Source organism: Lytechinus pictus, chromosome 12, assembly GCF_037042905.1.
Source record: "Lytechinus pictus isolate F3 Inbred chromosome 12, Lp3.0, whole genome shotgun sequence".
Taxonomy (NCBI): domain Eukaryota; kingdom Metazoa; phylum Echinodermata; class Echinoidea; order Temnopleuroida; family Toxopneustidae; genus Lytechinus; species Lytechinus pictus.
This window is the reverse complement of record NC_087256.1, coordinates 26,992,973-27,005,802: the sequence shown is the minus strand read 5'-3', so window position 1 is coordinate 27,005,802 and position 12,830 is coordinate 26,992,973. Positions and strand designations below refer to the sequence as shown.

Sequence of the window (12,830 nt, the reverse complement as noted above, 5' to 3'; positions counted from 1 at the left end):
ATGTCACTCTCACTATTTTTTTATGTAACCAAAACCATTATGGTATTTATTTCAAGTTAAATCATGGCAGGACGTCAGCGTTAATGACTGGGACATTCTGAGACGAAGGGTCCAAGACCTCTTCAACAAACTATATAGTGAGTATTGATACTTCTTTTTTTTGTCTCACCTGCATAGTAGAGATAGTAGACGATACGTACCACTTTTCCGACGGAGGCGGTTGCGGCATCGTCAACATTGAAAGCTTAACTAAGGTTGAAGTTTTGAAATGTCATCATAACCTAGAAAGTATATGGACCTACTTCATGAAACTTGGATATATTAGAGTAATCGAGTATCACTGAACATCCTGTGCGAGTTTCAGGTCACATGATTAAGGTCACGGGTCATTTACATGTAAGGTCAATGAACCTTGGTAATGTTGGGGGTATTTGTTGAATTACCATCATAACTCTGAAATTGTTTTGGTCTAGTTCATAAAACTTGGACATAAGAGTAATCAAGTATCACTGAACATCCTGTTCGAGGTCATTAAGGACAAGGTCAATGAACTTTGGCCATGTTGGAGGTAAATATTAAATTGCTGTCATAACTTTCAAAGTTTATGGATATATTTTATGAATTATGGACATAGGGGTAATCAAGTATAACTGACCAGTCTTGGGTCACATGATCAAGGTCAGATGTCATTTAGGGTCAATAGATCTTGTATCGTATCATTATATGAATTGTGTTTTTTGTGAATGATTATTTTGTAGTAGTTTTCAAAGTCAGCACTGCTGCTTTATTGAATTGCGTGATGCAGGTGAGACTGCCAGAGGCGCTCCATTTGTTTTATTGACAAACAATCTTTTGACTTGATGCTATTTACATACATGTGCACATGTATATGGCCGAAATAATGTCGCAAACAAAGTTTGCCCACAAAAAAAATGAGCAATAAAAAATAAAAAACAAAAACAAACAAATAGATAGATTAGAATACATAAGAAATCAATTTTGTTACCGAAAATTTTTGTCATTTACAATTGCTAGGAATGCTTTAAAGTATGTTTAAGAATATTTGCTCCAAGAATTAGCTTTCTAGGATCTTTATTTAGTAAATTGGAGCAAAAAGTATGATTTCATAAGTACATGTAAAATAGCTGCAGCATGATTAATTTATATAAAATTAGTATATGAAATAAGTGAAATTTACCTACAAGAACAACTGCATAGATGATGTCATTTCTCTACCATCCTGCACATTTTTGTCGCGATCAAGTTCAAGTTCACCCCAGAAAATTGTTGATTTGAATCAATAGAGAGAAATCATACAAGCATAATAATGAAAATTTCATCAAAATCGGATGTAAAATATGAAAGTTATGACATTTTAAGATTTCGCTTATTTTTCACAAAACAGTGAAATGCACAACTCAGTGACATGCAAATGAGACGGTCAATGATGTCCCTCACTCACTATTTCTTTTTTTTTATTGTTTGAATTATACAATATTTCATTTTTTACAGATTTTACAATAAGGACCAACTTTGCTGATTTTACCATTTAACAATGCAAATTCCACATGTTCTAGGGAGGAATTAATCATTGTTTCACTTGACAATGACGAGAAAATTAGAAAATTTCATATTTCATATAAAAGATACAAAAGAAATAGTGAGTGGATGATGTCATCAGTTTTCTCATTTGCCTTCCGACCAAGTGTGCGTACGTGTATAACTGTTTTGTGAAATTAAGCGAAACTTTAAAATGTCATAACTTTTTTATTTTACAACCGATTTTGATGAAATTTTCAGTGTCATGCTTGTTGGATTTTTCTCTTTTTATTCAAATCAACTTTTTGTCGGGGTGAACTTGTCCTTTAAGGGGGAGGGGGGCATAATGGGCCTGGCAATGACGAGAAAGAAAATTACCTGGGACTATAATAGTAGTATTTTAAAATTATTGTTTGCAATGTACTGTGGTCATGAGTTTGCCCGATGTGTTGTAATTTTCAGGAAAAAATAAGAAATTGCAAGGACATCGAGTACCCTATACAAGGTTTGGCCAAACCTTTACAGTGACAGGGTTGCCGGAAGGGATAGACTTTAAGCGGCCTTACATGTATGCGTATGGGAAGAAAACGCTTAGACAAATACTTCAATGTGATTCAATCTGCTTTGAAGGTAATCTTTTCATTGTTCCATTATACCTCCCAAATTGACAAACTGAAACCCATCAAGCTACCAATAAAATCAATGCAAGCTTTCACACGTATTAATCACTTGCTTTCTGAGTTTTGGCTTGAGAGAAACGTCAGCAGATTGAGGGCCCCACAAAAATATGCTCACAATTAATGTACTGGTATTTGAGCACTCTGGTGAATGAAAAAAAATGCTTCCAAAGTCTTTAACGAAAACAAATCTGAAATGAATGGAACTGATATTTGTTTTTTTTTGTTATAAAAGTGATATTTTAAATACTTTTTTGAGTGTATGTGGTATGTTGCATGGACTCACCACAGACAGGGTGGTTGTACATTTGATGTCTTATCTCGTTGAAGTTGTATCACTGCTTATTGACATCTTTCTTGTCTTTAATTCTTTTGACATTACCAGAAGTGGAACCGGAGGCCTTGTCAGTTCAAGGTTAGTGGCAACTGTTATTACCATTTACCAATAAGTGAAGCCAAAATGAAATTAGAATTACAAGCATTATTTTAAATTGTTAGCCATGCAATATATTTCTTTATCATCTAGACTTCTTTTTTTTTTTTGGTCACAGAGGCTACTATAAGATTAAAAAGTTAAATGTGGAATGTAAACTTGGTCTGGCAATGTCAGAAAATCAATGTTGACTGTGTACATTTGAGAGTTTATCAAGTTAAAGTTGTATCACTGCTTATTAACATCTTTCTTGTCTTTAATTCTTTTGACATTACCAGAAGTGGAACCGGAGGCCTTGTCAATTCCAGGTTAGTGACAACTGTTACCAAAAAGTGAAGCCATGTAGGTCCATGGTGAAGCCAAAGAAAGATTAAAATTACAAGCATTATATTAATTTGTTAGCCATGCAATATATTTCTTTATCATCTAGAGTTCTTTCTTTTTATGGTTTTACACTTTGTCTGTTTAATTTCACGTTAGATAAAAACATACAGCTAGTGTCTTTGTTAATAATGGCAAAAGGGAATACTATGTCAATTTATATTAAAAACAAAATGAACATTCAGAGAAGCCAAATGCCTGAATATTTAACTAACTCAAACTTCATGAATTACCCTGATTGAAATGCATCTGTGTATTGTAGGTGGTTGCTGGAGACATGCTTGCTTATTTTAAGACTGTGAACTGCATTTGTTGGTGTTCACATGTGACTAAAGAACTGTTTGATGGATCGACTTCAAACTTTGAAATCGAACTTGAGGTCAAAGGTCACAGAGGCCATTACTTGAAAATTAAAAAGTCAAATGTGTAATGTAAACTTGGTCTGGCAGTGTTAGAAAATCAATCTTGACTGTGTACATTTCCGAGTCTATCTACATGTAGTTGAAGTTGTATAACTGCTTATTGACATCTTTCTTTTCTTTAATTCTTTTGAAATTTAGAAGTTGAACCAGAGGCCTTGTCAATTTCAGGTTAGTGACAACTGTTACCAATAAATGAAGCCAAAGAAAGATTGAAATTACAAGGATTATTTTAATTTGTTAGCCATGGAATATATTGCTCTATCATCTAGTATCATCAAGAGTTCTTTCTTTTATGTTTTTTTATACGCCCGTCCTACACAGGACGTATTATGGTATCACGCTCTGTGTCCGGGGGTTGGTGGGTATCAAAATATTTAAGGGGGGGTGTTGAACCCCTGTGACCACCCCCCTGCGTACGTCACTGTTCACAACCATGACAGTAATGCAAATGAGAGAGCCAATTATGTCACTCTCACTATTTTTTTATGTAACCAGAACCATTTTGGTATTTATTTCAAGTTAAATCATGGCAGGATATCACCGTTAATGACTGGGACATTCTGAGACGAAGGGTCCAAGACCAGTTCAACAAACAATATAGTGAGTATGATACTTCTTATTTTTATTATGGACCAATCAGTGTTCAAAGTATTAAGCTGAAATCATGAATTATCTCATGCAATATTATACAGATATTGCCCACCTAGAGTTTGAATATAACATTTCCTCTCCCCGACGGACTTACATTTTTCCCAAGGGATTATATTTTGCCCGAAGCGCGCAGCGCTGAGGGAAAATATAATCCCGAGGGAAAATATAGCTTCGGAGGGGAGTTGAAATGTTATTTATTAAAACGATAGACCAGGCAATATCTGTTATATTATATAGTCTATGTGGATTCGCCATCAGAGATTGCATTCATCTAGGCTCCAACCCGAAATTCTTGCTACAGCTCTGATCCATCTACGTCATAATAGAAAATATTTTGAAAATACATCAAGCGCGTTCTGCAATCGACGCATTAACACTAGCGCGTACATCAAACTACCTGATTACGCAACTTGTAAGCAGCGAGTGATGTCACCTTAGTGAATATAACGCTGCAATTGACAATACAACGCAGTTATATTCCCTGAGGTGACGTCAAAACCTAGAATATAACAAATGCGATCCTCGCAGCTATGGTCACGTGATGGCGTATTGACCTATCACTGATTCGAATCTACATAACCTATGTAATATATTGTGATATACAGTGCTACTGTACAACTTTGTGAAACCCCCCACATTGTTGTTTTTAAAGTTTGGGTTTATTGCCAGTTGAGCTGATTCTAAACACATACACCTTTACATACTCAAAATAGTTAAGTGTATGCATGTAGTTACAACAGTAAAAATGTAAATAAGTATCTTTTGCCATTATTAAACCCTGTCAGACAGGGAAGGGGGTGGGCTAATTAAGCCCCCCTTTACATTTTTCGCGATAAATGTGTAAAATTATAGTATCATCTGCATTCATATAATCACATAATAAATGTAATAAATGCACTTTTTGGGTGATTTTTTCAAAACTAAATATATAGGCATTAAACAGTCTCGGCATTGTTGAATATTAATGCCTGTTATTAAATTCTCAACCTGGGTCCCATCTTATAATGGGTTGCAATTGATTCAATTAATCTCAACTATATGGAAATCCATCATCGTCATAATTTTCCTATCAAAATCTTGCACAAAGTTCTTTTGTGAACAAAAAGGAGCACATCAAATTGTCAATACAACAATGAAAGTATTAGTATACGTCATATCTAGAAAACATTTGAAACAAACATGCATTTTAGATGTTGATGTGGCTGGCTTTCCATAGTTGTGGTTGATCAGGCCCTGTCTTGCAGAGAGTTACGATTGGTCCGATCAAGCGTAATTCTATGGAAATCCATCAGTGTCAATTTTTTTCTACAAAAAACTTGCACCAATGAAAATATCACCAAACAAACAAATAGATACGTTGTAACAACTTTTACAAAAAATGAAATACGCAAGAAATCAATTTTGTTACCAGAATTTTTTTTAGCATCCGGCCTGAAGGGCCAGATGAGCTTATGCCGTGGCGTCTGTAGTCCGTCCACAATTTCAAAATGCTTCTTCTTCGCCATTTCAAGTCCGATTCCAATTCTGTTTGCTTTATATGATAGCACTAGGTAGGGGATTCGAAACTTTTACACAGAATTTTGAAATTCATTAATTATGCTAATTTATGCACATTTTTCAAAATTCACAAAAAATGCTTCTTTATTTGTGGACCGATTTTGAATTTTTTGCTTCCATCTGGTAGAGCTTCATGAGGTTCACCAAACTTCTACACATATATTTTTTCAAATTTTGACTAGAACAATTTTTATGCTAATTTATGCGAAATTAATTTATGCATATTTTTAAAAATTCACATAAAATGCTTCTTCTTTATTTGTTGACCGATTTTGATTTTTTTTCTTCCATCTGGTAGAGCTTCATGAGGTTCACCAAAATTCTACACAGAATTTTTTAATTTGGAGTAGAAAATTATTTATGCTAATTTATGCAAAATTCATAAATCACAGATAATGCCTCTTCTTTATTTGTTGACAGAATTTCAAAATGCTTCTTCTTCGTCATTTCAAGTCTGATTTTAATACTGTTTGCCTTATATGATAGCATTAGGTGGGGATTCAAAACTTCTACACAGAATTTTGAAACTCATTAAATATGCTAATTTATGCATATTTTTAAAAATTCACATAAAATGCTTCTTCTCTAATTGATGACCGATTTTGATTTTTTTTTTCTTCCATCTGGTAGAAATTCATGAGGTTCACCGAACTTGTACACAGAATTTTGAATTTTTCAGTAGAAAATTATTTATGCTAATTTATGCAAAATTTATTCATAAATCACAGAAAATGCCTTTTCTTCTTTATTTGTTGACCGATTTTGATTTTTTTTCTTCAATCTGGTAGAGCTGCATGAGGTTCATTAAACTTGTACACAAAATTTTGAAATTTGTCTAGAAAATTATTTATGCTAATTAATGCAAAATTTATTCATAAATCACAAAAAATGTTTTTTCTTCTTCATTTGTTGATCAATTTCAATTTTGTTTGCTTTATATGAAAGCTCGAGGTGGTGATACAAAATTTCAACACAGAATTTTGAAACTCATTAAATATGCTAATTTATTCATATATTTTCAAAACTCACAAAAAAATACTTATTTATTTGTTGATGGATTTTGATTATTTTTGTTCCATCTGAGAGCTACATGAGGTTCACAAGGTACTACACAGAGTTAAGAAATTTTGACGAGAAAATTATTTATGCTTAATTTATATGAAATTTATTCATAGATCACAAAAATGCTTCTATGTCATTTCTTCATCAATTTCAATTCTATATCCTCAATTTATGTCACCAATATAATTCACTACAGTGTCAACTGGGCTGAAATTAAAATTGTGTTAAATTTCGTTGCGAGATGCCGGATGAGCTCCACATCATTGATGTGCTAATTTCATTTACAATTGTTAGGAATTCTTTAAAGTATATATTTACTCCAATCCAAGAATTATCTTTCTAGGAGCTTTATTTATTGAATTCATTTACAATTGTTAGGAATACTTTAAAGTACATGTATATAATTACTCCAATCGAAGAATGAGCTTTTTAGGAGCTTTATTTAGTGAATTAGAGCAAAAGTATGATTTCATAACTAAATTTATAGCATAATTAATTCATTCAAATATAAAATTGTGGGTAATTATGTTCCCCTTTTGTATTTATGAAATTCCGTATGAGTTTTTTAATATAAAAATTTGATCCAGATTTGAAATAGAGCCAATATAAATTTTTGGAAAATGTCCACTTTTGCTTGGAATTGCCCTTATGTCACTCTCTACCACCTTGCACATTTTATCACGATCACGCAACCCACGGGGGGAGGGGGGGGGGCATAATGGGCCTGGCAATGACGAGAAAGAAAATTACCTGGGACTACTAGCGTTAAATTTTGTGAATAATAGTATATTAATTTTTTTTTTTTAATGTACTGTGGTCATTAGTTTGCCTGATTAATGATTGTAATTTTGTAATTTTCAGGAAAAAATAAAAAATTGCAAGGACATCGAGTACCCTATGCAAGGTTTGGCAAAACCTTTACAGTGACAGGGTTGCCGGAAGGGATAGACTTTAAGCGGCCTTATGCATATGGGAAGAAAACGCTTAGACAAATACTTCAATGTGAATCAATCTGCTTTAAAGGTAATCTTTTTGATTGTTACATTATACCTCCCAGTTTGACAAACTGAAACCCATCAAGCTACCAATGAAATCAATGCAAGCTTTCACGCATATTAATCACTTGCTTTCTGAGTATTCGGCTTGAGAGAAACGTTGGCAGATTGAGGGCCCCACAAAAATATGCTCACAATTAATGTACTGGTATTTGAGCACTCTGGTGAATACAAAAGAATTCCAAAGTCTTTGATTAAAACAATCTTAAATGAATGAAACTGATATTTGTTTTTTGTTACAAAATTTTATATATTTAAAAGACTTTTTTGAGTGTATGTGGTATGTTGCATGGACTCACCACAGGCAGGGTGGTTGCAGAGAGCAAGTGGTTGCAACCAGAAAATCAATGCTGACTGTGTACATTTGAGAGTCTATGTAGTTGAAGTTGTATCACTACTTAGTGACATCTTTCTTGTCTTTTATTCTTTTGACATTACCAGAAGTGGAACCGGAGGCCTTGTCAAGTCCAGGTTAGTGACAACTGTTAATACCAATAAGTAAGGCCTAAGTGAAATTAAAATTACAAGCGTTATTTTAATTTGTTAGCCATGCAATATATTTCTTTATCATTCAGACTTCTTCTTTTTTTTTTTTAGCTCACAGAGGCTATTACTTTAAAATTAAAAAGTCAAATGTGTAATGTAAACTTGGTCTGGCAATGTCAGAAAATCAATGTTGATTGTGTACATTTGAGAGTCTATCTAGTTGAAGTTGTATCACTGCGTATTGACATCTTTCTTTTCTTTAATTCATTTGACATAACCAGAAGTGGAACTGGAGGACTTGGAGGACTTGTCAAGTCCAGGTTAGTGACAACTGTTGCCAATAAGTGAAACCAAAGAAAGATTAAAATTACAAGCATTATGTTAATTTGTTAGTCATGCAATATATTGCTTTATCATCTAGAGTTCTTTCTACTGTTCTTTCTTTGTTATTATTATACACCCGTCCTAGACGGGATGTGTTATGGTATCACGCTCGGTGTCCTTCTGTCCATCTGTTAACTTTTCCTTGTAAACGCCATAACTTCAGTTTAACTTAACCTAGGCTCATATAATTTGGTGTGTATGATACTAGTATGGATCCCAGGAAGCCTAATGATTTTGAGGTCAGAAGGTCAAAGGTCAAGTTCACACTGACATGTTTTCATCTTACCCTTCTGAAGTCCTTGTAAACGCGATAACTTCAGATCAACTTAACCTAAGCTCATATAATGTGGTGTATATGATACTAGTATGGATCCCAGGAAGCCTAATGATTTTGAGGTCAGAAGGTCAAAGGTCAAGTTCACACTGACATGTTTTCATCTTACCCTTCTGAAGTCCTTGTAAACGCGATAACTTCAGATCAACTTAACCTAGGCTCATATAATTTGGTGTGTATGATACTAGCATGGTTCCTGGAAGCCTATCGATTTTGAGGTCAAAAGGTCAAAGTCACAGTGACATGTTTTCCTCGTACCCTTCCGCAGTCCTTGTAAACGTGATAACTTCAGTTTAACCTAACCTTGGCTCCTAGAATTTGGTGTGTATGATACTAGCATATATCCTAGCAATTCTATCGATTTTGAGGTCAGAAGGTCGAAGGTGAAGTTGCCACCTTCCACTTTTCTTGCTTGCCTAATAACTCCATATGCTCAAGTTTATTTTAAATGTTCATCATAACTTTAGAAGTATATGGACCTAGTTAATAAAACTTGGACAGAAGGGGAACGAAGTATCTCCAATCATTCTGTATGATTTTCTAGGTCACATGATCAAGGTCAAAGGTCATTTAGGGTCAATGAACTTAGAATATGCTCAGGTTTCTTTTAAATGTTCATCATAACTTTTGAAATATATGGACCTAGTTCATGAAACTTGGACAACTAGGGAAACCAAGTATCACTGATCATCCTGCATGAGTTTCCTTGTCACATGATCAGGGTCAAAGGTCATTTAGGGTCAATGAACAAGGAATATGCTCAAGTTTCTTTTCAATGTTCATCATAACTTTGGAAGTATATGGACCTAGATCATGAAACTTGGACATAAGTGTAACCAAGTATCACTTATCACACTGCATGAGTTTCCTTGTCACATGATCTAGGTCAAAGGTAATTTAGGGTCAATGAGCTTTGACCACAGTTAGTTTTTTTAAATGTCATCATAACTTTAAAAGTTATAAGGGCCTATTTCATGAAACGTGGACAAAATGTTATTGAAGTATTGCTGATACTCTTATATGAGTGTTAGGTCACATGATCAAGGTCAAAGCTCATTTAGGGTCAAATAACTTAGACCATGTTGGGGTAACATCACTGAAATCTGAACCAATATTACGTTTTTGAAATGCCATCATCATGGGTCTATTTCATGAAACTCTAAAATAAGGGTAGTCAAGTATTGCTGACCATCTGGCATGAGTTGCAGGTCACATTTTTAAGGTCAAAGGTCATTTAGGTTCAGTGAACTTTAACAATGTTGTGGTATCAATATAAAAAACTTAAAGGAGAATGAAACCCTTGAAACCAGCTGAATCCATATCAAAGAGAAAAATCAAAGAAACATATTGTTGAAAGTTTGAGAAAGATTGAATGAATAATAAGAAAGTTATGAGCATTTGAATATTGAGATCACTAATGCTATGTAGTTCCTCCCATTGGCAATGCGACCAAGATCTGTGATGTCACACACGTACAACTCCCTCATTACTTTAGTACTTATTTCACTTAAATTCTCACTTTTATAGAGTCTATCACAAGGTGAGGTGTTCTCTTTATGAGAGGACAAGTACAGAGGTTTCACAACATTATATCATTGATGAATCGTTTGTCATATGATTAGAATGAGCAAAAAGAGATGTTTTGGGGTATATTTTCAGTGTCCAAAAGGGGAGAGTTGTTCATCTGTGACATCATAGATCTTGGTCGCATTGCCAATGGGAGGATCTCCATAGCATTAGTGATCTCGACATTCAAATGCTCATAACTCTTCTATTGCTAGTCCTATTTTACTCAAACTTTTGTTGATCTTATTCTTTGATTTTTCTGCTTTCACAAAAGCTAACTTGCTCCAAGAGTTTCATTCTCCTTTAAACAAGTTTAAAATGTGAATTTTTAAAGATAATTTTGCAAGTTTAAGTCCCTAGTCCATATAACTTTTACATAATGGTAATCAGGTATCGGCATATGGATAAATGTAATCACAGGTCACTGGGCAAAGGTCAAAAGTCATTTGAGGTCAACATACTAAAAAAGGATTATCTAATGAATTGTGCTTTTACCCTCTCTTAAAAAACCCCCAAAACTATTAAAGGTAAATTCCAGTTCTGGTAACGATCTCAAAATGACTTTTTACAGAATCTAATATAATGACCACCCAAGTGTCTGTTTGTATGAATAAAAAATATGTGCCAAAGGATTCTGGAAGAAATTGTGTAATTGCTGAGAAATAAGCAAAATAAGCGCGGATTCGGTCACTTCCGTCGGGTCTTTATTCCAGCAATAATAATACACTGTCCCACGTGTGTCTATCTGTGTTGGCGATCTTCAGTGTGATCGTATTCCAGCTTAGATTTTATGATTTCACAAAGTTCAGTTTATGTAACTGTACCAGATCTAGATCCACGATGATATAGTAATACTTAACCTTGGTTTTACAGACTTTCTCACGAAGTTAGTGTTTTACTGCAACTACTGTTTTTTAGCTTTGATTGATGATGTTGTTGCTTGCAAAGTCGGCACTTGTACTTTGGTATAGTCAGGACTGCCACTGTCATGCAGGTTGGACACAATGCTCAAAAACGAAATGTGGAAGGTCAAAAATGTCCAAGGACATGCATTATATGCCAAAATGGGGTACATATTTCATCAGCCTTGATACATGAAACGAGTTTCTATTTCTCAATCCATCATGAAAATGAAATATTGATAATTAAAGGAAGCACCCCAGACGTCTACGTGACAGTCAAGTATCGGGTTCATCGGTACATTTTTTTTAGAAGTGTCCCATTAGTAGCTCTATGGATTTAGCACAAACCAAGCATGGAGAATTCTCAGTGACCTTTAATTCAATCGCAACATCTCAGTTGGTAAGGTACTGGATGTTTGATTCCTCATTTCTTCTTCATTTTATGTGACAAGGCTTTGATTACATTCTCCTTTTTTAATATTTCAGATGACAGTTATTATGTCGAAGACATATTGGGTAGGAGAGATGGAGAGAACGGTACAGAGTACCTGGTACATTGGATGGGATATGCCAAAGAGGAGGCAACCTGGGAGCCAGAGGAAAATATCCCAGTAGAGCTCCAGCAGATGGCTGCATTTAATAGATAATGCAGACTATTGTACAGGGTGTATCAAACAAAATGAGACAGTTTTGAAAAGTCTGTCAAAACTTTGTTTTAAATCATGATGTCTTTATTTATTTATGTTAATAGATGCTCGGAAGTCTTATCTTTCAAATGCCATTACAAAAAATAAGTTTCATTCATGCTTGAGCGAAAACGGAACATTTTTGACGGAGGTTTAAAAAAAAAGGCTTGAGCCAAAATGACAAAGAATGAAAAATATCATCAGATTTCCTCTTGACCTTTTCATTATCTTTGATATTATTTTTCTGCTTTCAAAATTCATTGACAAAAATCTCATTACGTCACACCCCCATTTGGAGAAAAACCGCAGTTCAGATTGCAAACTGCGGTTTTATACCCCATTTTACGTTTGGAAATCCCACAAATCATTTCCAAGCCCTGATCAACCCTGCTTGGCCAGGTAATCCCCGCTGTCTCAATTTCACCTCCACAGGCCTGTATATGAGCGTTGAATCAAGGACGAAATGATAAACAACAGCTGTGCTATTACATGTACGTATGACTTCTCTGCCTGTAGTAGGACCTTCGGAATTAAAGTATTGTATTCGATATTTAATCACGTTTTCAAGGCATATTGTATTCAGAAATCCAATGTTAGTCCATTTTCAATTTCGAACGAAGAAAATCGACCTCGAAATAAGGAAAGTAAGCGAATAAAAATGACGGCATGCTTTGCAGGGACCGCGCTCAGCGCTG

At 34.5% G+C, this 12,830-nt stretch overlaps 1 protein-coding gene across 1 annotated transcript in view; it reads left to right on the top strand.

Moving 5' to 3' along the window:
• Positions 1 to 12,191, top strand: part of LOC135156166 (uncharacterized) — a 39,051-nt gene extending 26,860 nt beyond the window's left edge. Inside the window, exons 8-17 of the mRNA XM_064107744.1 lie at positions 57 to 137; positions 2,002 to 2,169; positions 2,602 to 2,631; positions 2,928 to 2,957; positions 3,591 to 3,620; positions 3,972 to 4,052; positions 7,584 to 7,745; positions 8,219 to 8,248; positions 8,545 to 8,583; positions 11,936 to 12,191. Of these exons, the coding sequence (XP_063963814.1) occupies positions 57 to 137; positions 2,002 to 2,169; positions 2,602 to 2,631; positions 2,928 to 2,957; positions 3,591 to 3,620; positions 3,972 to 4,052; positions 7,584 to 7,745; positions 8,219 to 8,248; positions 8,545 to 8,583; positions 11,936 to 12,096 (812 nt within the window). The 3' untranslated portion in view covers positions 12,097 to 12,191. The remainder of the gene's footprint in view (positions 1 to 56; positions 138 to 2,001; positions 2,170 to 2,601; positions 2,632 to 2,927; positions 2,958 to 3,590; positions 3,621 to 3,971; positions 4,053 to 7,583; positions 7,746 to 8,218; positions 8,249 to 8,544; positions 8,584 to 11,935) is intronic.
• Positions 12,192 to 12,830: the final 639 nt, after the last annotated feature.